Source organism: Anabrus simplex, chromosome 7 (assembly GCF_040414725.1).
Source record: "Anabrus simplex isolate iqAnaSimp1 chromosome 7, ASM4041472v1, whole genome shotgun sequence".
Classification (NCBI taxonomy): domain Eukaryota; kingdom Metazoa; phylum Arthropoda; class Insecta; order Orthoptera; family Tettigoniidae; genus Anabrus; species Anabrus simplex.
This window is the reverse complement of record NC_090271.1, coordinates 100,346,880-100,374,077: the sequence shown is the minus strand read 5'-3', so window position 1 is coordinate 100,374,077 and position 27,198 is coordinate 100,346,880. Positions and strand designations below refer to the sequence as shown.

At 40.7% G+C, this 27,198-nt stretch overlaps 1 protein-coding gene across 1 annotated transcript in view; it reads left to right on the top strand.

Moving 5' to 3' along the window:
* Positions 1-4,293: 4,293 nt before the first annotated feature.
* The window catches only part of Myo10A (Myosin 10A), a 460,053-nt gene continuing 437,148 nt past the window's right edge, over positions 4,294-27,198 (top strand). Inside the window, exon 1 of the mRNA XM_068228601.1 lies at positions 4,294-4,964. Coding sequence (XP_068084702.1) covers positions 4,338-4,964 — 627 coding nt within the window. The 5' untranslated portion in view covers positions 4,294-4,337. The remainder of the gene's footprint in view (positions 4,965-27,198) is intronic.

Sequence of the window (27,198 nt, the reverse complement as noted above, 5' to 3'; positions counted from 1 at the left end):
TGCTTGTCATATTCATACCTTGGTCTACCCCTACCGTTTTTACCGCCTACACTTCCTTCAAAAACCAACTGAACAAGTCCTGGGTATCTTAGATGTGTCCTATCATTCTATCTCTTCTTCTCGTCAAATTTAGCCAAATCGATCTCCTCTCACTAATTCGATTCAGTATCTCTTCATTCGTGATTCGATCTATCAATCTCACCTTCAGCATTCTTCCGTAACACCACATTTCAAAAGCTTCTATTCTCTTTCTTTCTGAGCTTTCGTCGATGTTTCACTTCCATACAATTCCACGCTCCAGATGAAAGTCTTTAGAAACATCTCTATAATTCCTATATCACTGTTTGAAGTGAGCAAGTTTATTATCTTAAGGAAAGCTCTTCCTTGCTTGTACTAGCCTGCATTTTTCTTACTTCTGCCATGGTTAGTTATTGTACTACCCAAGTAACAATATTAATCTACTTCCTTTAAGACTCCATTTTCTGATCTAATATTACCTGCATCATCTGCCTTTGTTCGACTGCACTCCATTACTTATATTTTGGACTTCTATTATTTTCATCGTGTACTCCTTACCCAAGACTTCGTCCATACCACTCAGCAACTTCTCGAGATCTTCTGCAGTCTCAGATAAAATAACAATATCATCGGCAAGTCTCAGGGTTTTGATTTCCTCTCCTTGGATTGTGATTCCCTTTGCAAATTCCTCTTTGATTTCATTTACTGCCTGTTCTATGTAAACATTGAAAAGGAGGAGGGACAGACTGCAGCCTTGCCTCACTCCATTCTGGATTGCTGCTTCTTTTTCAAAGCCCTCGATTCTTATCACTGCAGATTGATTTTTATACAGATTGTAGATAATTCTTCGTTCTCGGTATCTGATCCCAGTCACCTTCAGAATCTTAAATAGCTTGGTCCAATCAGTATTGTCTAATGCATTTTCTAGATCTACGAACGCCATGTAGGTGGGCTTGTCCTTCTTAATTCGATCCTCCAAGATCTGGCGTAAAGTCAGGATTGCCTCACGAGTTCCTACATTTCTTCTGAAGCCAAACTGATCTTCTCCCAACTCAGCTTCAACTTGACTTTTCATTCTTCTGTAAATAATACGTGTTAAAATTTTGCAGGCATGAGATACTAAACTAATGTTTCGACAAGTTCGAATAAATCTGTAGTCGCCTGACCAAAAATCCTGTTCTTCCTGCCAACGTACTTCACTTATACCAACTACATCCAACTTTGGTCTATCCATTTCCCTTTTTAGATTCTATAACCTACCACAACGATTCAAACTTCTAACATTCCACGCTCCGACTCGCAGAATGTCAGTATCAATCTTTTTGATGATTGCCCCCTCTCGTGTAGTCCCCACCCGGAGATCCGAATGGGGGACTAGTTTACCTCCGGAATATTTTACCCAGGAGGAAGCTATCATCAGTACATCATTCATACAGAGAGAGCTGCATGTCCTCGGGAGTTAGTTATGGCTGTAGTTTCCCGTTGCTTTCAGCCGTGTAGCAGTATCAACACAGCTAAGCCATGTTGAGTATTATTACAAGGCCATATCAGTCGATCATCTAGACTGCCGCCCTTGCAATTTCCGAAAGGCTGCTACTCCCCTTTCGATGAATCATTCGTTAGTCTGGTCTGTCAGCAGATATCCTTCCGATAAGGTTGCATATGCAGCTCGGCTATCTGCTTCATTGGGACGTGCAAGCCTCCCCACCGCGGCAAGGTCATATGGTTCGCAGGGGAGGAATAGGCTAATAATAATAATAATAATAATAATAATAATAATAATAATAATAATAATAATAATAATAATAATAATAATAATAATGGTTAGGAAGAAAACAAAAGTTGACCGGGCGAGTTGGCCATGCGGTTAGGGGCACGCAGTTGTGAGCTTGCATCCGGGAGATAGTGGGTTCGAATCCCAATGGCGGCAGCCCGAAAGATGGCTTTCCGTGGTTTCCCATTTTCACACCAGGCAAATGCTGGGGCTGTACCTTAATTAAGGCCACGGCCGCTTCCTTCCCACTCCTAGTCCTTTCTTAACCCTTCGTCGCCATAAGACCTGTGTTGGTGCGACGTAAAGCCACTAGAAAAGAAAAGTTGACCAAGGAAGGTCGTATACGGCAGTTGAAACTGGGCGGCCTGGAACAAGTTAGTGGAAGCAATTCTAGGCTCATGTAAGGGCCCCGTGGTCACCAATCGACGCTCCCCTGGGGTTTCCCATATCACGTGCCTCTTAAGACAGGCAGGAGATAACCGATCTACCGCTCCACGCCCACAGGGGGAGATCCCTCGTGTCGTCTCAAAACTCACGAGTTTCAAAACTCACGAATTCCAGGAAGAGAATTAGTAAGAACAAGTTTCTCTACCTGGGCCAGTCTCAAAACTCACGAATTCCTGGAGAGGATTAGAAAGAGTAAGTCTCTCTACCTGCGCCAGTCTCAAAACTCACGACCAGGGCCAGTCCTTCTTTGAATGGATAAATGTCCACCCTATTAGGGATGGGATAATCGAATACGAGTACTTTTAATAATCAAATAACTTTCATCCGATTATTTAAATAATCGAATGAATAATCAAATAAAATAATCGAATGAGTTTCAAATATCATTCAGTTATATCGCGCGGAATAATAGGATGCGTCATGGATATTTATTTTTCGGTTTAAGGGTGTCGGGTAGATAACCGATTGAAATAAGCGAATAGATGAACGCTTACGAAAATTAGAAATACACCTTTTTCCAAATGAATCTCCAAATGTTGAAACTAAATGAGTGAATTAACTATCTTGACCTCTAATATCTCTAAAATTCCTTATTCAAGTAAATGCCGCCTTCTGGCCGCATTATGGAACTAAGCCCCAGTACTAACAACTGGCAGTTTCTTTTAACTAGCAGCAGACAATATACCCTTTAATTTTATGTCGTTCGGCTGCACGCATAAATGGTTATCATGCTGGCCTTTGACCAAGGGGTCCAGGGGGTCCCAGGTTCGGTTTCCGTTCGGGTGGGAGATTTTAACTTTCATTAGTTAATAGCTATGGCTCGGGGACTGAGTATTCGTGCCGTCTTCAGCATTAGACTTTATCTTCGGTAGGGCCTCATCCTCACAGACGTGCAGATCGCCTATATGGCGTCAACTCTAAAGACCTGCACCAGACCTCCCCGGAGGCCTCACGTCACTATTATAAATTTATGTGAAAGGTAAGAAATTCATTATATTAACTTTAAGACAACAGCAAAATATTTTTTAAATGATGATAATAATCACCTCGGTCTATTTCATTCACTAACCATTATTTTTCCCCCGTGGGTTGGGGAGGCAGAATAACATTCGCAGTATCCCCTGCCTGTCGTAAGAAGCGACTAAAAAGGGGCCCCAGAGGCTCTTAAATTATTTAAGAAAACACTAGATAAACAACAGATAGGCAATCTGCTACCGGTGTGACTGCCCTAAGTCGGTGGAAAAACATAAGTTGTAGGGAAGCGTGAGTCACCGCGCACCTCATCCCTAATGTAGTCATCGCAAGCACCTGTTGTCCGGATTCGTGAGTTTTGAGACTCATTAGAATGTTTACTTTAGCTACCAGTTTGAAGTCGTGAGTTTTGATACTATTTGTTACTAATTATAGCCCGTGAGTTTTGAGACTCGTGAGTTTTGAGACGTAACCGAGATCCCTAAGGCACGGTTATCAGCTGAGTCATTAGACAGAAAGTCATTTATTACTTGCATGTAGGAAATCGCCGAAAGACCATGCCCTATGGTAATGGTAAATTTATGTAATGTCCGGAACAGATATTACCGAGACGGAGATGAAGTTAGTGTGTTTGGATCATAATAATTAGGGATACTCATTTGGTACAGTTATTATGTAGAGACCTTGAGGCCGACTTGTTTATTCCCTCAATGGCGTATACTCCTAGTACTTGTTCGCCGGCTCGTGAGACCATTTAACTTCGAGGGCAAAAGGAAATGAGCACGGTTTGTTAGTTTGTATTCGTAGTGAATTGTCAACGCTTTCATTCCGTTGCTTGTCGGGGAGTGGGGCGGAGTAGTACCGTACGGTATTTGAAAGGGAATTCTTGAGCCAAGTCAGGCTCTTTGGACACCTTGAGCGACGAGAGGTAGGGATACGGAGAGAGCTGATGAACCTGTTCCCTCAAGGAGTCGACCAAGTGCAGCCAGTCACCAGCTTGCTGCGGTGCTACATAGATTATTGACCTGCTCTCGGTGCCTATTGCTTCCAGGAAGTAAATATGTGAAGTGTGTGAAGTGATTTGTTTGTTTATATCGCGTGTGTGTGAGACTGTGTCAAACTTAATATGGAAGAAGAAGATCATCTAGCTGTATCTCGGAGAAGATCGCATGTGGTTGTTGAACCATTTTTGAGACTACAAAACAAGGCCACATCGTGGTCTTCCAGATCTGAAAATGATATCTCTATTTTGGGTAAAAGTGTTAGTGTTTGTGATGAACTACTAGCTACTACATCATCGAAATGTGTGACGTCATCGATGGCAAATTTAAATTGTGTTCTTAAAGGGGATGCTGACAGTGATGACAGGGATCAGGAAGAGGACCATGTGTATAGTAATGACCAGTTTATTAGAGTGGCGACCAATGTTAGTTCTTGCTGTTGTATCCATACCGCAAACTGTCACGACCATACGTACCAAAATCATACTCCAGAAGGGCACAAAGTTCCGGAGGGAAAGGTACCTAGTGTTAAAAAAGTAGAGGAAGTGCACGAGTATGCTGTGCCCTTTGCTTCTGTTCAGGCAGATTGTGACTGTGTCTTGGAAGGGCACGTATACTCTAACTGTGTTATACATCGCAAAGCAGAGTGTCGACCGAGAGAGGTGTCTGCTACGAAGACGTCATCGAAGAAAAGACGTCGCTCAAATCCTCAGCGGCTGGCCGAACTATGTATTCGAGTTCTCATCAAATCCGTAAGTGAACAGCTGTTTAACAGTTCTTTAGAAGTATTGGATTTATCAAACTGGCTTTTAAGAGGATCGTGTTGTATGCTGAAGCGGATTCAGCCGTTCAGAGGAGAATCTGAGGGATTTGGGAAACTTTACGAATGTTATTTTTGTTAACGTAAATAATTTGGACTTGTGTTCAGATAATGTGGATAATTTACTTAAACAATGGTTAGAACAATCTTTAAGTAAAAATGAAATAATTAACCCAGATATTTCTAGGCGAACACCCTTCCAGAAGGAGGAATAACATTAAACGGAAAATTCAATAAAATATCCTGGAGTATATTTCCTGATATGTTGTATAAAAGTAAACAATATGTGTGTTTCAACAATGAAACATCCATTAGGCCGTCGTGTCTGCTCCATGAAATATAGAATGAGAATTTGAATTGCAAAAATTAGTTCAGGATCTTCTTATGCCGCTTTACCCACACATGTGGGATCGAGGGTGCGAACTGTGTAGCACATGTGGATTTGGCCCTGTTTTACGGCCGGGTACCCTTCCTGACGCCAAACCTATGTGGAGGGAAGTAATCACTACTGCGTGTTTTTATGGTGGTTGCTGTGCCTGAATATGAAGAGGAGTGTGTTGGGACAAACAGAAACACCCAATCCCCGACCTGGCCGGGAATTGAACCCGAGACCCTCTGAACCGAAGGCTCAACGCTGACCACTCAGCCAAGGAGTCGGACTAGTTCAGGATTAACGTTTCTGGCTTAATAACATCAACTGTTTTTAGATAACTGACAAGAAAGTGAAATGGTAGACGTAAAAGGATGTGAGACATGAAATAAAACAACGAAAATGGCGAATGCCTGGTAGAAATGAAATGGCGTATGGCTTTTAGTGCCGGGAGTGTCCGAGGACAAGTTCGGCTCGTCAGATGCAGGTCTTTTGATTTGACACCCGTAGGCGACCTGCGCGCCGTGATGAGGATGAGATGATGATGAAGACGACACATACACCCAGCCCCTGTGTCAGTGAGATTAACCAATTAAGGTTAAAATCCCCGACCCTGCCGGGAATCGAACCCGGGACCCCTGTGACCAAAGGCCAGCACGCTAACCATTTAGCCATGGAGCCGAACTGCCTGGTAGAGAGAGACATTTATTACATCATATACAATCTACTTTCTTCCACCGAAGTCCCAATCAATATGGAAGTTGCTGAGGTATGGGTAGTGTTGAGTAATGACATTCAGAGCATGACTAGTGCATCTGAGTATTATGAAATGTGCTGCTCACAGGGTCAGTCGTACTGCAATGGTACTTTCTGACCCAGCGAGGAAAGCAATGGCAAACTATCTCACTCCTCATCTTGCCTAGTACGCCTCATTTTGGTGCTACCATTGGTTTTTGGGGTTTCCTTATAACCGCATAACCTTTGGTGGTGCTATTTGAGGATCCAACCAACCTCTGGGCTGATGACCTAACAGACAGACAGTCTACTTGCATTAGAGGGAGGGTACGTGTGAATTAGATCTCTCCTTTTGAGAGTTGTAATTGTATCTCTAAGATCTGACAGTTTAATTAGTGTTTTTAATATACGCGAATCTGATCGACTTAGGTAACAAGTCTGTTTCAGTTGTACTTTACACATTTTATCCTGTCATATATTTTCGTCCGAACGGCTAAGAAATAATGCTGTTGTTTCAAAGAACAAAACAAGGGCATTACCACTCCAAAATAAATCTAGGAGAAGGTGAAGAGTGGCAACCTCACCATGAAAGTCCCTGTAAACCTTATAAATCTCATATAATTAGAGTCAGAAGTGTAAATGATTGATGTAGGGAGGTCAGATAGAATGAATGATAAAGGAGAACCTGGTACAATTAAGTAATGCCAGACTCAGTTGGGTTCTGGGTTTTACTCGAACTTTGCTATTTGTGCCACCTCGCGGAGTGGTTAAGACATTGTATGAGATAGCTTTTTAAATATCCTGTTGTTGTTTGGCTCATCGGTTCTTAGACTGATTTGATGCAGCGATCCATGCCACCCTATCCTGTGCTAACCTATTCATTTCTATGTAACTACTACATCATACATCTCTTCTAATCTGCCTGTCATATTCATACCTTGGTCTACCCCTCCCGTTCTTACCGCCTACACTTCCCTTAAAAACCAACTTCACAAGTCCTGGATGTCTTAAGATGTGTCCTATCATTCTATCTCTTCTTCTGGTCAAATTTAGCCAAATCGATCTCCTCTCACCAATTCGATTCAGTATATCTTCATTCGTAATTCGATCTATCCATCTCGCTTTCGGCATTCTTCTGTAACATCACATTTCAAAAGCTTCTATACTCTTTCTTTCTGATCTAGTTATCGTCCATGTTTCACTTCCATACAATGCCACACTCCAGACGAATGTCTTCAATATCCTATGCAATGTAATTATTATTATTATTATTATTATTATTATTATTATTATTATTATTATTATTATTTGGGAGCCTCCGTAGCTCAGGCGGCAGCGCGCCGGCCTCTCACCACTGGGTTCCGTTTTGCAAATCCCGGTCGTTCCATGTGAGATTTGTGCTGGACAAAGCGTAGGCGGGGCAGGTTTTTCTCCAGGTACTCCGGTTTTCCCTGTCATAATTCATTCCAGCAACACTCTCCAATATCCTTTCATTTCACCTGTCATTCGTTGCCCCAGAGGAATGCAACAGGCTTCGGCAGTCGGCACAATTCCTATCCTCGTCGCTAGATGGGGGCTTCATTCATTCCATTCCTGATCCGGTCGAATGACTGGAAACAGGCTGTGGATTTTTATTTTTAATTAATATTTGGGGTGTGATTAGCTCAGCGGCTTATAGTACCGGTCACAAGTTTACGACCACATAAAGATGTCATGAAATGTCATCTAGAACCTAAAATAGTGCCACTAGACCTCTGTAATTTGTTTTCTGATGTCTTATATCTAATAGGACATAATATGTCGCCTGATTTCATTGAGTTAGGCCAAGTATTGCAGAAGTTATGAATTTTTAACTGTTGGAAGATCACACACACAAAATGGAGATATAATGCACTGTATATTCTAATTGGTATGCCTTTGCTGGCAGGACCTAGTGTTTACAGTGCACTATGTCTTTTGGTATGGGCTAGAGCAATTTTGTTACTTTCATTGATCTGTCTCTGTCTTATCCTTGGCTTTGACAATATGAAAGTGACTGAGGTATGAGCGATGCTAGTAATGCCATTCCTTCTGCAGCCAGTCCCTGCTATGAATGGTGTGAAAATGTTGCTCATAGGGTCGGTTGGTGCATGCATGTCAGTGGGCTTGGCAGACTGATATGTAATAGCAACTTCTGGCTCGGTGAGGAAAGCAACGGGAAACTACCTCACTCCTCATTTCCCTAGTACGCCTCTTCAGTGATGCCTAGGCCATCTATGACAGCTGATGGCAGAGCTGTTGAGGATCCAACCAGCCTTAGGGCTGAAGACTGAACATACATACACATACATTCTAATTGGTTGCAAGTATTACCAGCAAGATTTTTTTTTGTTTTTTTGTAGACAATAGGTCGGGGTCATTATGTGCAAATATAAAAATATCAGAAAAAAATGCGGCACCGTTTTTTTTTGTGCGTTCATTTCTTTTCAAAGCAGTTCCAAGATGATATCAGGCGACATATATCCTATTAGATGTAAGAGCTCAGACAACAAATTACAGAGGTCTAGTGTCACCATTTTAGGTTTTAGATGATATTTCATTATTTCTTTATATGGTCCTAAACTTTTGACCGGTACTGTAGCTTCTGGCTTTCCACCCGAAAGGCTGAAGTTCGATCCCAGTCGATGCTGGGTTGAGATTTTCATCTCAAAATTCACGTGGCATCAGGAAGGGCATCCGGCTTTAAAACCCTAGCCAAAACCAAAGTGAGTCTGGGTGGCTCCTGTGGCCCCAGAAATAACTGAGATAGGCTTAAGAAAATTATTATTATTATTATTATTATTATTATTATTATTATCATCATCATCATCATCATCATCATCATAAGAGGTGATGTATGCCTATTGACATACGCAGGTATGATGACTTTTCCCAGCAGAATATTTTTCAAGTTGTATTCAAGTTAATGACACGGTTCTGTCCTCTTTACACACTCATAAATGCCGATCCGCTCTGCTGGTATTCGATCTCGGAGGAGGCGAACACCTTACCACAGCCTGTAGGGTGGGGGGTGGCGAGGGATTGATAGTATCAACGACACTGCTGTGTATTTGAAGTAAGTCAAGAACTAGGTATGTTTACGTTCTCGAAATCGCGGGCGTGATTGTTTCATATATTGGCGAGATTTCATTCAGTGTAAGTTTGTAAACAAGATAGGGAACGACCCGCATTGCGACATCACTCTAGTAATTACGTGAGATAATTAGGTAGACTTGAACAGACGTGTGAGAAACTTGATGTGACTGATGCCATAGTGGGGGTGTTTGTTGTTTTAAGATGATGTACAACTAGGCAACCATTCTCTCTTAACACTGATTAGAGGGAAAATGGTAAGGTAAGGGTTATTCTGCCCGAAGGCAGGTAGTGGTGGTGGTGATTATTGTTTTAAGAGGAAGTACAACTAGGCAACTATCCTCTATTTAACACTAATCAGAGGGAAAATATGGAAGGGGCCCGACACTTCGAAAAATGAAGGTATCGGCCAAAGAAAGGCAAGGGCCACGAAGGGCGTGAAAATGAAAGACTCCCTAGCCCTCGCAAACCTAATAGCGTCGGGGTCGGAAAAGAACAAGAGTTGACCAAGGGAGGTTGGATAGGATAGATGAAAGTGAGGAGCTTGGCACAAGTAAGGGGAAGCAATGCCATGACTCAGCTGAGGGCCCCATGGTCGCCAACCCACGCCCCTTTTAGTCGCCTCTTACGACAGGGAGGGGATACCGTTGGTGTTATTCTACCGCCCCCACCCACAGGGGGCCCCGAAGGCAGGTCCGAACCTCCGCAGAGGTGTTCCTGAGCCGGAGTTTATGTGCGGTAGGGTGGCCAGTTCCTTTCCGCTCCTCCATTCCCTTACCCCCACCCCACCAACAGCGCGTGGCAACCCATCCAACTCCTGACCACGCCCAATGTTGCTTAACTTCGTAAATCTCACGGGATCCGGTGTTTCAACACGGCTACGGTCGTTGGCAGGGAAAATGGAAAAGGTGTGAAAATGAAAGACACCCTAGGCCTCACAAAGCTAGTACCATCCGGGTCGGAAAAGAACAAGAGTTAACCAAGGGAGGTCATATAGGAAATAAGAAATTGAGGAGCCCGACACAAGTAAGTGAAAGTCATGCCAGACTCAGCTAGCAGCCCCGTCGTCGCCAACCCACGTTCCCAAGATAAGAGCCCCCTGGGGTTCCCTTTTAATCGCCTCTTACGACAGGCACGGATATCGTGGAAATACTCTACCACCCCCACCCACAGTCTGTATTTACTGATATTGTAGTAGTCGCTGTAGGCGTCTATCGAGCAAGTTCCTTTTTAATAATAATAATATTAATAATAATAATAATAATAATGCCATGGGTTTTGGATCCGCACTATCTACTTTGACGGTTTTCGTAGATGCCGAGATACAAAATTTTGTTCCGCATGAGTTCTTTTACGTGCCAGTAAATCTGTTGACACAAGACTGACGTATTTGAGCATCTTTAAATATCACCGGACTAAGCAGGGACTGAACCCGCCAACTTGTGCTCAGAAGACTAGCGCCCTACTGTCTGAGCTACCCAGACCGGCTCCTTTTATTTCATCATCGAAAACCTATTTTATATACATTCTAGCAATACCAGCTGATACACGTACGATAGGTGCGTATTAACAATGGTAAAGACGGTGTTATATAATCATGAAAATATAAAATATTTATTTAGTCCGGCTCCTTGGCTGAATAGTCAGTGTACTGGTCTTCGGTTCAGAGGCTCCCGGGTTCGATTCCTGTCCGATCCGAGGATTTAAACTCTGTATGGTTAATTCCTCTGACTCAAGGACGGAGTATTTATCTCTTCATCTGCATACGAAACACCACACTGCAAAAACAGCTCGGAAACACGTAATAGTGAATATCCTCACAGGGTTGGCACCGGGAAGGGCATTCGGCCGTAAAAGCGGGCCATATCCATATCGAGTACCAACGCCAATAATTTGGGATTAAAACGAGGAAGAAGGGGACTTCTTGTAGATTTATTTTATTAAGCGCCAATACATAAACGGTACTCTATTCCTAAGCCCGTTTACCTCGCAGGAGAATGGAAAACCATTTTCAGACAGCCGACTGTGGAGACCAGCTCCTTACCGTTTACCGAATGTAGATGTGTAGAGCCACGGTAGAGCCATGGCCACCGTTACGACCGAAGCCGACTCTGCACCCGACTCCTAATTTTATACTGTACAGTACATCGCTGAGCTTCGACTAGCCTTCATTAGATAGATAGATAGATAGATAGATATAAAAATTCTTTGCGATATACAGTCTTGTGTTGGGAGAGTGAAAGCTAGCATTATCGGATCCCCACGAGTGCGTGTGATTTTCTGCTGATGATTCAAGTTAAAGGGACGAAAGATATTCATAGCCTTGAGCCTCGTGTGCTCGTGACGGCGTTCGAGATGGTGATTTGTTTGTTTCTAAGTAGGCCTACAAAATAACTCGGTTATCAGAAACTGTCTCATATTACCTATAATGTTTTCTACGGTTTTACGCTAAGCTTTTAACATTCAAAGACCGAACATTACTGCCTACTGGCCATGGGTACGTATTGCAGGGCGCAAGTATACTTGCACGACCGAAGGTCGGTAATGTCTTTGAGGTTGAGCCAGAGGTACTCCTGAAGCCTGTGGTAATATGATGGGGAGGGCCCACGTAAAATAAACGGTGGTTGGTTCGCGTGGATGTTGACGGGGTGGAAGGAGTACCTTTGGCTGTAGGGCTGTTTTGTCTTATGTTATGTAAAAAAAAAAAAACAAGGCATCACTGGGATATGTGTTTAATTGAATGTACAGTTGAAGGTGTGCCGTAAAACTACCTCTGTCTATAATATTTATCCATTTACACAGGTGAAAAGTTATTTGTTGCCTAAAGACAACAGTATACAGTAGAGGGTTAAAGGGACGAGAGATATTCATAGCCTTGAGCCTCGTGTGCTCGTGACGGCGTTCGAGATGGTGATTTGTTTGTTTCTAAGTAGGCCTACAAAATAACTCGGTTATCAGAAACTGTCTCATATTACCTATAACGTTCGTGAAGTTAAAATGCCCGGTATCATTTTTCTTTGTCTCAATACACACAACGCACCACACTACCAACCATTACAAAAACACGCAATACATTCCTCTGTATAGAATCGGCGCCCGGGAGGGCATGCGTCCGCAAAACTGCGCCAAGTCCGCATATTATTATTACGTTAATTATAAAACATAAATGATCAGTATGTTTCTGTTTTTCGATTCCCCGCGCTAAAGAGAATTCGTGCAATAATAATAATAATAATAATAATAATAATAATAATAATAATAATAATAATAATAATAATAATAATAATAATAATAGTTTTACTATTTTGTCTCTCACGTCTTGTTTTACGTGCCAGTGCACGAGGCTAGCTTCTTCTTCTTATTATTGAAATATAGCATATTCATTAGTCAACTACTAGTTTTTGTCCTTTATCTTGTTATCCTATGAATAGGCTTACATTAATTGAATAAAAACATTTGGTCCGAGCGGTTACGGTCGCGTAGCTGTGAGCTTGCATTCGGGAGATGGTGGGTTCGAATCCCACCGCCGGTAGCCCTGAAGATGGTTTTCCGTTGTTTCAAATTTTCATACCAGTCAAATGCTGGGGATGTATTATTAAGGCCACGACCATTACATTCCCAATTCTAGCTCTTCCCCATCCTTCCGTTGTCAAAATCCTTTGATGTGTTAGTGCGACGTTAAAGTACTTTTTTTTTTTTTTTCATTTCGACATAGCCGTAAAGTCGCCACAAAAACCGTACCTGCTGGGCTGATATGCTTTGCTCTATACGCTTAATCCGCTTTTGTTGCGTGATCTGTCCACGCACTTTCTGGTGGCATTTGGCCTTGTCATAACTGACCTACAATGTTACGCACCTAACTAATCAATGTTAACATTACTTATCTTTTTCTTCTTCTTCTTTATCTCTTTACCCTCCAGGGTCAGTTTTCCCTCGGACTCTGCGAGGGATCCCACCTCTACCGCCTCAAGCGCAGTGTCCTGGAGCTTCAGACTCTGGGTCAGGGATACAACTGGGGAGGATGGTCAGTACCTTTCCCCGGCGGCCGCACCTGCTATGCTGAACAGGGCCCTTGCGGGGGATGGGAAGATTGGAAGGGATAGACAAGGAAGAGGGGGAATCGGCCGTGGCCTTAAGTTAGGTACCATCCTGGCATTCCCCTGGAGGAGAAGTGGGAAACCACGGAAAACCACTTCGAGGATCGCTGAGGTGGGAATCGAACCCACCGCTACTCAGTTGACCTCCCGAGGCTGAGCCCTCGAGCCCTCGTATCACTTTTCAAATTTCGTGGCAGAGCCGGGAAACGAACCCGGGCCTCTGGGGGTGGCAGCTAATCACACTAACCACTACACCACAGAGGCGGACCATTAAATTTTATTTATTTATTTATTTATTTATTTATTTATTTATTTATTTATTTATTTATTTATTTATCGTGTGCCTTTTAATGCCGGGACATTTTCATCTCGCTTGGTGCAATTCTTTCCAATTGAAGGCCATGGTCGGTCTGCGCATGTGGGTTGACTTGATATTGTTGTTAGTTGAGGCACTCTTTGTCTTTTCTGTTACTCGTTCAAATTTGTTAGCACGTTGGGTTAGAAAGTTGAAAGTTATGTAATATTGCTAGTTTATTGGCAGGTTTTATTTACCGAGTAAAATGGCCGTGAAGGTTAACGCGCTACGGCTATGGAGCCGCATTCAGGAGTCGAGTGGGTTCGAACCCCACTGTCGGCTGTCCTGAGAATGGTTTTCTGTGGTTTCCCTTTTACACATCCAGGCCAATGCCGCGACAATTCCTATTCCTAGGCCACAGCCGATTCCTCACCTCATTTTCATACATACATACATACATACATACATACATACATACATACATACATTATCATTATAGACAGTTATGCCTTTCAGCGTTCAGTCTGCAAGCCTCTGTGAATTTACTAAACGTCGCCACAATCCTCGATTTGCAATTAGTGTTGTGGCCTCATTTAGTTCTATACCTCTTATCTTAAAATCGTTAGAAACTGAGTCTAACCATCGTCGTCTTGATCTACCTCTACTTCTCTTACCCTTCCTAACAGAGTCCATTATTCTCCTAGGTAACCTATCCTCCTCCATTCCCCTCACATGACCCCACCACCGAAGCCGGTTTATGCGTACAGCTTCATCCATCGAATTCATTCCTAAATTAGCCTTTATCTCCCCATTCCGAGTACCCTCCTGCCATTGTTCCAACCTGTTTGTACCAGCAATCATTCTTTCTACTTTCATGTCTGTTACTTCTAACTTATGAATAAGATATCCTGAGTCCACCCAGCTTTCGCTCCCGTAAAGCAAAGTTGGTCTGAAAACAGACCGATGTAAAGATAGTTTCGTCTGGGAGCTGACTTCCTTCTTACAGAATACTGTTGATCGCAACTGCGAGCTCACTGCATTAGCTTTACGACACCTTGATTCAATCTCACTTACTATATTTCATTCACCATAATATTAATTTCATCTTCATTAGCTCATCGACTGAGGTTGGCGTCAGGAAGAGCATCCGGCCGTAAAATTATGCCAGATAATTTAATCTAATCTCATCCCAGACTCAGTATCAGGCGCGCAGCTGTGAGCTTGCATCCGGGAGATAGTGGGTTCGAACCCAACTGTCGGCAGCCCTGAAGGTGGTTTTACGTGGTTTCCCATTTTCACCCCTGGCAAATGCTGGTGCTGTAAATTAATTAAGGCCACGGTCGCTTCCTTCCCACTCCTAGGCCTTTCCTATCCCATCGTCGCCATAAGATCTATCTGTGTCGGTGCGACGTAAAACAAATTGTAAAAATAAGATTATCCCGGTTATTTTCGGGGCCGCTGGACCCACCCTGCCTCATGTTTGGTTTTGAACAGAGATTTAAGGACGGATGCCTTTTCTGAGCTCATGTGATTGTTTAGGTGAAAATTCCTATGCGTAATCGATCGAGATTTGAACCGTAGCTGTCCGAGTGGGAAAAAAATAGCACCTCAGGTATTGTGCTGTTTAAACCCCCATACCAGGAGTAATCTCTCACAGTACACAAATTTGTTGGCCCCGAGTTTTCAAATTCTGGAAAGGAAACATCTAACTTCAAATTTCGCACAAAATTCTAGCCTGGATGGCCAGTATGCGTTCCATGTGGCTTCCGTGATTAAAAGGCAGTTGTTACAGATCTGAACGATCATTAAGGTGGTGTTGAAACTGCCTGCCTTCACTCTCTACACATTTTTGGCTCCTCGTTAGGAAATTATTTATCACTTGTTGTAGTTCACGTTGAGGAATTCCGGCAATTTCCTGACGAATATTATGTTTCCGTTCTTGTATGGCGTGCCGTCAGGTTTAAAAATGAGAAAGGATGGAAGATTCTGTTGCCAAAACAGCACTCCGAGTTCGATCCTGGAGGACGTCGACCCAGTGGTAGACCGTTAAAGAGGTGGATGGATAACATCAGGGATGGCTATGCGATGTGGATCTCAACCCCGAAAAATGTTATCTAGGCCTATTTAGCTTTTTTAAATGTATGTGCCTTGCAAGCCAGATGCGCGACTAGTGTACTGTACGTCATAGATTATAATATATCCATGCAATATGCAAAGTGAGTGGTCGGCATCCTTGAGATATGGTTTCTTTTGCTTTTACAATTATCAAATGTGAGACAATTAGGAAAGAAGCTGAAGACTGAGAGATCTCGCTCACACACAAAGCTCTGCTATGTTTTCATTTCGCATCTCCCAACACCTCACTTCCACGAGCGTGCTATAGTTACGATGGAATGTGAGAACAACTTTCACGTGCGATTGTCCTCAGGGAGGGCTACGTGATCTTAAATGTCAAGACTACATGTTGCACTGCTGTATTATATAAAGAAATATCTTAACTAATCTCTTGGTATGTGCGCGGGAGTCGATGAACGTAATATCGTAATTACAATAAACTGAACACTACTCCATTCCCTCACATATAACCTCCCATTTATGCGAAAAATTGAGAAAATATTTATTTCCTTGCATCACTTTATTTCCTCCCTGAGTTGAAAAGATTATATTGTTCACCTATTGGTCGGTTCCTGATCAGTTTTTGGAGTTTCTTAAGCCTGTTGTATGTACACGATCAAATTTTTGTCAATTTCAAGATTTCACAAGACTTCCCAAGAATTTTCAATACTTCACAAGTTTACTTGTCATATCACAAGTCTTCAAAAGTCTTGAAAGTGAGTTAGAGCATGTTCTAATTGATCGAAGAATTGCCAAAAGTCTTTGACAGAATTGACTAGTGGAATTCGAGTTTTAATGGTGCACGCTGGGATTGCCGGGATGGGGATTAAAGCGACAAAAATGGCTTCTTCATGACCGATGTGTATCAGTGCCAGTATGAGGCGCATCCCTACTTATATTCAGTAGACTTTGTAGAGTACCACAATAAAATGAATAAAACTGCAGAGTACGAGGAGATTGTAAGAGAATATATATCAAGGAAGTGGACAGCTTTCAAGTTTATTACCGCACGGTAACCTATAAGTAAACACTGTCAGCAATGATCGATTTACGACAATCTTTGCATATTATTATTACGGAATTCCTAATATGTTTTCATGTAATAAGATATGTATTTCCGTTGCATTGCTATCATATTTATTCAGTTAATGTGAGTAAATGCAATATAACATAACCTCTACAAATGATGTTATGGCAGTAAATACAGTACATTGCAAAATTACGTTGAAGATTACCTCATTAATAGTTTTCCCATGTAAATTATGGTATATTGCGTGTTTCTCTTCGAACTACAGCAGCTGTTTGCCTTTCCTCCATGTTAAAACATAATGCTATAAAACCTTGCCAAATCATTCCAAATCTGTCAAACTTTCAGCAATGTTTTGAACAATCTTTGACAATTTTTCTTGTGAAGTATTGAATTGAAAGAAAACGTGGTGGTGTACAACAAGCATTATGCTATATCTTTCTCCAAAGATTTTGAGGGCACTCATTCAGACCTTCAAATTATTCCAAGTTTTCTGTCTTAATGTTCGTTCAAAGGAAGAATGAAAGCATGGTATGTCGTTTCCTAGCATTTAATTTATTTTATTAGACTTAATTTTAATTATTATCAAAATATGTTTGACCTCCACATGCAGATACAAACCCTCCCCAACAAACATTTCATCTGTAGCTTCAGTTTATCTGCGAAAAGTGTACCTACCTAGAGGAACTTGCACAATACCATGCGCTCATTCTTCTTTGAGTGACTGTACAGTAACTTACAGATAGTTTTTTTGTTTTTCTTCCCCAATTCTAATTACTTTCTCCAAAACAAGTTTTGATATTTTTCACAGGAGCGCCCTCGTAGTAGGCAAGTGACGCTATAGTACTGTTATAAAGTTGCGCAGATACTACGATAGACTCCACATGTATTTATAACCCACCAAGTACAAAATCGATTACCAAAACTTAATAATAATAATAATAATAATAATAATAATAATAATAATAATAATAATAATAATAATGTGGATGAATATCAAAGTGGATTTAGAAAAGAAAGATCTTGCTCAGAACAGTTATTCAACCTGAAGTCCATAATCCGTCACAGATTAATGAACTCCAAAGACATAGTAGTAACATTTATAGATTATAAAAAGGCTTTTGACTGTTAATAGGGAAACTCTAGATAAAATAATCCGTGAATTTTTGAATTAAAACTAACAATTGGCAAACCTAATCCATGAAACCCTCACAAACACCATATCCAAAGTAAAATTTATGGTTGAAATGTCTAAACCATTCAGACTAAATACAGACGTAAGGTACTTTTTTAGAAAACCTGACAAATGCAGTAACACAAGTCAATCTCGTGGAAGAGATGCCCAACAGAACAGACTTAAGAATTTCTGTAGAAAACAAAAACAAATTTATGACAAATATAAAAAAGCTCAAGAAAATGGGTAAACTCAATTATTTGGAAGAAACCGTTCAAGAAAACGGTTTATGAAAATGCGCTGTAGAGATGAAAAAAACATACAGTTCACAACAAAAAGCGTTTATCTAAAAACCTTAAAATAGGACACTACAACACAGTAGTCAAAGTGGAATGCATATATGTGAGTGAATGTCTTCTACTGAATTACAAGCTTAATAAATTAAGAAATACTGGCAATAAGAATGATACGGAAAATACTCAGTCCGTTAAGAACTACAGAGCTCTGGAAATCAAGAAGTAATGATGAAATATATCAGAACATAGAAAACATATCAGAAACAACACGAAAGAGGTGATTGATAATTTTTGGACATTTATACAGAATAGATGACAACAGGTTAACCAAACAGATCTTCAATATCTTTGCAACAAGAAGCTGGATGATTCATGAAGTCAAGAAAGGTTTGGAAAGAAGCAATACAGGAGAAAAATAAGAAGCTACAGAGAGAGATTTTTAAAACGAAAATGTTAACAATGGAAGGATTGCAAGGTCGAAAGGAAAGGGTCCGAGGAGAGGAAAAAGATACATAGTGAGAAGAATGAAGGAATTGTAGGAAGAAGAACAACAGAAATATTGAAATTGACACGTGGTTCCTGGAAGACCCTAACAGAGAAAGAAAAGAAAGAACGAATAATAATAGTAATAATGCAAAAAAAGTTTGTATTTTTATTGAAGAAGTTGGAACGCGGTGCAGCTCGTGTAGCTGTGAGCTGACACTCAGAAGATGGTAAGTTCGAATCCCACAGTCGTCACCCGTGAAAATGGTTTTCCATAATTTTCCATTTTCACATCAAACAAATGCCGAGGCTGCATCTCATCGTGGGTGAGAGTAACTTTGTTGGCAATACGGACCATTGCTTTTTAATTGCATTAATAGTTCTACATCACGTTCCGTTCCGTTGCAAAAGACACGTTAACAGGCTTGTCTGGCCTTAATACAGTCATTGTTGACCTTAAGGACCACGGACGCTTCCTGCATGCTGTTGGTTTTGAGCTTGTTTTCAGGAAATCTTTTACATAATTTGCTCCCTTCTCTGGCTGCCTGGCTACTCTGCTAACCACAAACCCTAGAAGCATATCGACCAGGAATATTTATTCAATGTTCATTTTGTTTCTGCGGTACTTGTAATCGTGTTGCACCTAATCGAGGGTTGCTCCAAATCTTGAGAAAAATAAACATGTGCACTTAATCCCTATATTTCTGTGTAATTACTTTCAAAAAATGTGCAGTTATGCGAGATTTTCATTAAACGTGTAGACATGCCCGCAGTCACTATAGTGAACTGTACTTTAGCAAAATTGTTTACTTTACGACCAATTTTCTTGCAGCAATTCTCAAGATGTTGCCTTATATACTGTCTTTGTACTCCATAGGTAACGGCTAAACACGCATAACTGGGCTGGCCTCTGTAAACACTGATATGAGTACAATATTGATCTTCTCTCGAAATGTAGTACCTAGAATTAATATGTTATTAAGGTTGAGTTCTCCTTTGTATAGTAACATCGTACTCATAAACACAGAATTTAATTTCTTTCACTCATCACTTGTAGAGCGTAAGTACATGTATCCAGTGTTGCCAGGTCACATGACAAAATTCCGGCATCTTGGTGTCTGTGAAAACCCTAAAAGTAGTTAGCGGGACGTACTCCCAATAACGTTATTATTGTTATTATTATTATTATTATTATTATTATTATTATTATTATTACAAATGCCTAGCCCCCGAATCGGAGAAACTAACCAGACGCGATTAAAATCCCCACGTAGTCAGAATTCGAATCCGGGACTCTGTGAACCGAATGCCAGTGTGGTGACCATTCAGCCAAGGAGCCGAGCTATTTCCTGGTAAACTCTGCTAGGACCGCAAGACCTACTTTTTAAAAGTGTGGAGCATAGAGTTCGTAGTGACTATTTGTTATGAATTATGATCCAAGCCGTTGTTTGCCAGGTGATAAGAACTACTTCAAGGAGGAGGGAACGTATCCCTTTAACCTTTCAGGCTACGAAGAAACTACTTTCACTCGATTTCCGATGTCGATACCACGACTGCAAAAAGGTTTACTAAATATTTTTTATATCCAGCAGGTTTCAAGCACGATGAAGGGCGAAAGTATTCTATGTTTATGTTCATGTTAGGCCTAATGAAAAAAAAAAAAAAAAAAAAAAAATCTTATGAATGATGGGATGCGTCCAAGGGTGTGTTCGTGTCTATACCGGTAGAACGTAGAATCTTGTTCCTTGTTGCCAAAAATGCTCTTTTATAGTTTAAGGAAGTGTTTCTGTTTATTGATTTAATCTGCTAACACTGCAAGATTTCCGTCAGCGAAAGTTGGGTCCACGACTCTCACTTCCCAGATGTGAAACACCTGTTGGAAACAACTGTTCACGCTTGGCCTTGAGTGCCTGTTCTGTTATGATAAAAACCATGACATCATTCTGCTGGTCTAACAGATTATTTAAAACATTAATTCTTCTTATGTTGTGCTTAATAATTACTTACTACTAAATGAATTAATCGGCAACTTATTGGCGTATTGAGGCTTACCTCAAGAAGATGTCGGCGTAAAGCAAGTGAAACATAATTGTGAAGAAACGTTGTCTTTCACACAAACATACACTTGTTCTACAGCTTACATTGAGACCTGCTACAGGCATATTCATTCTAGTTTGTGTTTATTTTCCTTTGAAGACCTTAAAGTGCGATTCCTGGTGTTGTTATCGACTGTCGTGTGATTTTTTTCTGGCTTGGTACATATTTATTTATTTATTTATTTATTTATTTATTTATTTATTTTATATCAAGGGTTAGGGTACAAGGGATGCTGCCTAGCCGAGGTAATAAAGAAGGACGTAGCTCAGTCCGGTGGTATTAGGAGGTGGTCAAATACGACAGCCTCGTGACGGTAATTTACGGGCAGGTTAAGGAACTCCTGCGGGAGTAAATTCCGCCACCTCGGCGTCTACGTAAACCGTACAAGTAGTTAGTGGAACGTAAAGCCAACATTATTATTATTATTATTATTATTATTATTATTATTATTATTATTATTATTATTATTATTATTATTATTATTATTATTAAAGAAGGACGTGGATTCGATTTACTGTCCGAATTTTGAAATAGTTAATAACGAGATTTCTACTTCTGGAGAAGCACATGAACCTGAAGTTCACTCAACCTACACCTAAAATGAGTACCAGGTTGATTCCTGGCGAAAATGGCTGCCAGTATACAGCTAACCACTCTGTCCCACTTAATGCCCAGGCTACGGGTAGTGGAAACCTTTCTTCCACTCCTCCAAAGGCTTTCTTGACTCATAAGAAGATGACTTTGCCTTTGCTTAGGGCACTTACAGAGTTTCCTGTACTCGCAAGTTCACGGACTGGTGACCAAGGATGTATCAAGCCATAAAATGAAACGGGAATACGTTTGGAGGGAAATAAAATCCTTACGGAGTCTCTTCGCCAAAGGTTACCCATTGGTTCAGCCAAATAACTAATTCTAAAGCGAAAACAATCGCACAGTAATACAGAGTACAGGGCATTGTTTATATCAGAACACTGATACTTATTTTCAATGGTATATTTGCATATTAAATGTAGATACCTGTCGTGTCAAGGGAACATGCAGCATTTAGACCCTAAACTTTAAAAATTCCAAGCACTACAATGGTTTACAAAATATTGAATAGACTATAACAACAACTAATTCGGTTTCACGTTATCCTATATTTTACTTCTCAAAATCCATTACAAGGTCCTGGACGATAATTTACCGGAAAATATGAAAGGATATTAGGATGACAAAATTACCTCGTAATGTGATAGCTCCCAGCAGAGTTATCATTGTCAGCTGTTTTATGTTGCACGAGTACGTAGTATATTGCCTTAATCTTTGGAAGCTGTTCTAAAACCCACACAAGAAAATGTGCAGGGATGTAATGCCAAAATCATCCAGTGAGTTTTTTATTTATTTATTTATTTACTGTATTTATTTATTTATTTATTTATTTATTTATTTATTTATTTATTTATAAAGTGGTGAAGGTAGGGTTCTTGGCCCTCTTTTACACTTAACCACGTACAATTTTTAGATTTTCACAGCATTCATTTAACATATCATGGTAATCAATTACAGTTAATCAGATAAGACGAGTAAATCAGATGAGTAACAATAGTACAATTAATTAGAATTACTATTGATGAAAAAGTATAGGATAAATAGGGAGTAGACAATAACAGAAAAGCATCAAATTAATAACTAAAGAATGTATCTAATAACTAGCTTAAAGGAAAACTTATTCTAATATGAGGCAAAATTAAATTAACTGAATATTACTATGTTACAGTCAGAGTTCACTAAAATCCATAAAGAAACAGTGTTATTCTTGAACGAGAAGAGTAAAAACGTAAATAAGATAGCCTAAGATACTGTCATTTTTGGTTTCATTCACACACTTACATTCACTCGAGTCAATTGTATGTACGGTACTCTGGAGGAATTTACGGTAGGCTACGGACTTCGAGTAGTATAGCTATAAGCTTGCGTCAGATGGCGAGTTCGATATTCACTGTCAACAGCCCTGAAAATGGTTTCCGATTTTCACATCGAGGAAATGCCGGGGATATGGACAGAGAACACGTGCACTACCTTCCCAACCCTAGCCCTTTCCTTTCCCAGCGTTGCTGAAAACCTGTGTGAGTTTATGTGACGTTGAAACACTAGCAAATAAATATCAGCCAGTCTATATTTTATTGGAAGCAAGTTGTATACGTCATTGAGTTGAGGATCACTAGTCTCAATAAATTGCTTTATCTGAAGATAATCCTAGCTACTTCTACCAAGGATTCAAAATAGCATCAAACATTCTCTAGGGATGTCAGTATTGATTTCAATAAATGTAGGATCAGTTCAGTTTTTCAAGCCAATGTAAAACCCAATGGAGACTTGACAGCCAAATAGCAACGATTACATTTTTATAGCGAGTCATCCTCCACTCTTCGCTCTCCGTCAGTATCTCGCCTTCATCATCCTTCCTCCCACCCCACAGTGTTACATTCAGGACATATCATCCACTCCTATTTCAATGCCTTCCTCACAATCATTATGTTTGTTCATAATGTGAAACAGCGATTTCAAACCATCAACCACGATCTTCAGTTCTTGAATTAATCGACCTTCCTTAGCCTCGGTCTTACTGACAGATCGATCGCCGCAGCATCTCACGAGTCAGTCTTCTCGCTAAACTTCGTATTCGGAGCTAACATCTTCAACTGCAACAGCCACTATTAATTACATATAGAGTCACTGTACTAATAATAGCAGCGCAGCGAGAATATTGCCTTTCGTAGGTAGATTACTGCAAGCGGAGAAATAGGTCTACTACGCTTTTCGTTATTATTATTCTCTACTTTCCAACTACAGATTATCACGGTAGGTGCTAACGAATTCAATTAGTGCTGAATAAGATAACTGATTTAAAGGACTTAACTACGGTACTCTGAGCAACAACCCCATTAAATTAATATAAGCTGACCAATTGTTCCTGCTTTTCACAGAATACACCTTTTCTTTTGCAACTTTTACATCTCCGACGATTCATGGAAGAACGTAAAATGGCTGAGGCTATTCCAGGATCATCACAGGAGCCGCCTGCGATTTGAATGCGATAGAACTGGCTTGGGCAAAAATAAAAAGAATTTTTAAAGAACACAACAGCACGGGAGATATGTCAGCCGCAAAAGTAGGAAAGCACAAACTCCCGCCAATCGCTTGGATTGGGACGGGTACTGCAAACACGTCCAAGAACTTGAAGACGATTATTGGAGGCGCAATGGTGTCATGGAAATTCCCTTGAATGGAATAATTAGCCCTATCAGCACGTTTTACGAGTGGCGAATATTCCTCCGTAGACTCGCAGTCGGACAGCAGTGAATGAATTTTTACTCAAAATGTTGAAGTATTATTCTTATGTCAATATGACGAACGCTGTTTCTGTTGGTTCCATTGCTGGTTGGTTGGCCGTGCTGAAGAAGAGAGGCGAAAGTACAACACACCGCTCTCCGCAGCCCGCGCTGAGAGAGCTAGAGAAAACGTGCACTGTTTGTACATAGCATTCATCCTTATGAAAAGTTTCCCCTGATTATGTGACCCATCCTAAACCATGTACATCTAGTTTAAATTCGAGAGAAACATTGTTACATACTTCATGAGAGTACGCCAAAAAGGAGCGGCGGCTGGGGAAGAATTAGGACGCAGATGCGCACGTAGCTATGACCTACTGCGGACTTGTTCAAAGGAAACACAGAAAAAGTGATTGCCGCTGTGACCCAGAGAAGCTTTCTCGTTTACGGTCCCTTTGTGGGAAAATATAAGTATAGGATTAATGTAGATGTGTGCAAAAATGTAGGACGTATTGTTATCTTATCTTCAACTTCAGTAATGGTCCAAGGCAAGTGGCAGTATTGTCTACCTGAATATCATAGCTGCAAAGCTGGCCCTACAATCCCTGAAATGCTAAGAGAGTATTCCTTATTTAAAAGTTACGTAGGAATATTTTAGTGGCATCAGATTGACTAAAGGCTTCCAAACTTCCACACGCGCCGAAACTAGACAAAGTATCTTTTTTAATTAATTGGTGACCGTTTCGTTGGTGTGGTCGAATAGTGGTATTACTGGAAATGTCTCTGGGCATAACGTTTTTCTTGGAGTGAGTCACTGGGGTTCGTGACTAACACCCCTGGGAAAAGTGTCTTATGAACTCTGCTGAGTGGCTCAGACGGTAGAGCGCTAGCTCCCAAAGCTCAAGTTAACGGGTTCGATCCCAACTCAGTTCAGTGGTATTTGAAGATACTCCAGCCTCATGTTGGTAGATTTGCCGGCACGTGTAAGAACTGCGGGCCAAAATTATGGGACCTCCGCGATTCTTCTTCTTCTTCTTCTTCTTCTTCTTCTTCTTCTTCTTATTATTATTCCTAGATGGATATCGCAGTCATCAGGATTTTTGTGTGTGTATGTGAAATCCATTTTAACAAGACGTTATGAAAGAATCGGCAGCGCTCGCCGACAAAAGTACTATCCAATCTTGAAGTCAGTCGTTATTCTTCCGTTTTGGAGATAGTGGGTTGGAACCTAATAGAGGCCGGTGGCATTTGAGGGTGAATGTAATTCCATGTCATTGGCTTCCCGCACATTAAATAAAGTACCAGAGAAAACTACGACACCCCGGCATTTCTTAAAATATATACATTTGAAGGGATGTTAAGCAAGTAACAAGGTGTGGTGATGATTGTTGTTTAAAAGGAAAGTACAGCTACATACCTGGAATGATGGTGGCGGTGGTTATTATTGCATTTAGAAGTCAAACTGGACAACCATTCTCTCTAAACACTAACGGAAGAAACAAAAAATAAAGTAATTCGAACGTTTCAAGAATGAAGGTATCGGCAAAATAAAGAGAAGGGTCACAAAGGACGTAAAAATGAAAGACATCCTTGCCTTCGCAAACCAATTGCAGAGAACGATAGTTGATTACGGAAGGTTAGAAAGGAGCCTGGCAGAAGTAAGAGGAAGTTGTGCCACGCACAGCCCCGAGTTCCCCAACCCTCGCTTCCAACTTGAGAGGTGGTGGTGGTGATTATTGTTTTAAGAGGAAGTACAGTAGAACCCCGTTTATCCGAAATAAAGGGGGCGGAGCCACTTCTGTTGACGCGTTTTTTCGGATGACACATGGCAAATATTTTCGGAAGTTAAATGTCGAAATAAAAATGCATACACTCTGTTAAGCAAAGATGCATACTGTATATTAACATTAAATGTTTACGTAATGTCACTCATTCTACAAAATTGGGGTAATCACATAAATGGAATTGTAAATAAAGGGTACAGATCTCTGCACATGGTTATGAGGGTGTTTAGGGGTTGTAGTAAGGATGTAAAGGAGAGGGCATATAAGTCTCTGGTAAGACCCCAACTAGAGTATGGTTCCAGTGTATGGGACCCTCACCAGTATTACCTGATTCAGGAACTGGAAAAATCCAAAGAAAAGCAGCTCGATTTGTTCTGGGTGATTTCCGACAAAAGAGTAGTGTTACAAAAATGTTGCAAAGTTTGGGCTGGGAAGAATTGAGAGAAAGAAGAAGAGCTGCTCTACTAAGTGGTATGTTCCGAGCTGCCAGCGGAGAGATTGCGTGGAATGACATTAGTAGACGAATAAGTTTGAGTGGCGTTTATAAAAGTAGGAAAGATCACAATATGAAGATAAAGTTGGAATTCAAGAGGACAAACTGGGGCAAATATTCATTTATAGGAAGGGGAGTTAGGGATTGGAATTACTTACCAAGGGAGATGTTCAATAAATTTCCGATTTCTTTGAAATCATTTAGGAAAAGGCTAGGAAAACAACAGGTAGGGAATCTGCCACCTGGGCGACTGCCCTAAATGCAGATCAGTATTGATTGAAATTGGTGATTTTCTTCTGAATTTTCTTGGTGCAGCGCTGTCATACAACTACAGTATGTCGTGCCACCACTTAAACAATACAACAGCTGGTGTAGATTTATTGCTTTGTTCAACAAAGCGCAAAGCAATCTGAAATAATGAAACCATTTCTTTTGTTACTACTGAACTGAATACTGTGTACAGTAATTTTATTACAGTACTGTAATTAAAGCTTGTGGTATTCGAAATCAATCTTACTTCCAGTGCATTCAATCCATCATCTACTGTAACTCGATTCTCAGAACTTCTATTGTCAAGGTCGGAGTCGCCTGCTTCATCTCTTGGCAGTAACACGGAATCCACTAGTTGTTGGTCGGTTAGATCAAGTTCAGCATCATCTGATTGTAACCACTCATTCACCTCACACTGGTTAACATTCTCACATCCTGAAATTTGTTTCACCATCTCTTGCAAGTTACAATCATTTTCCTCATCTTCCGAAAAAAAAAAAAAAAA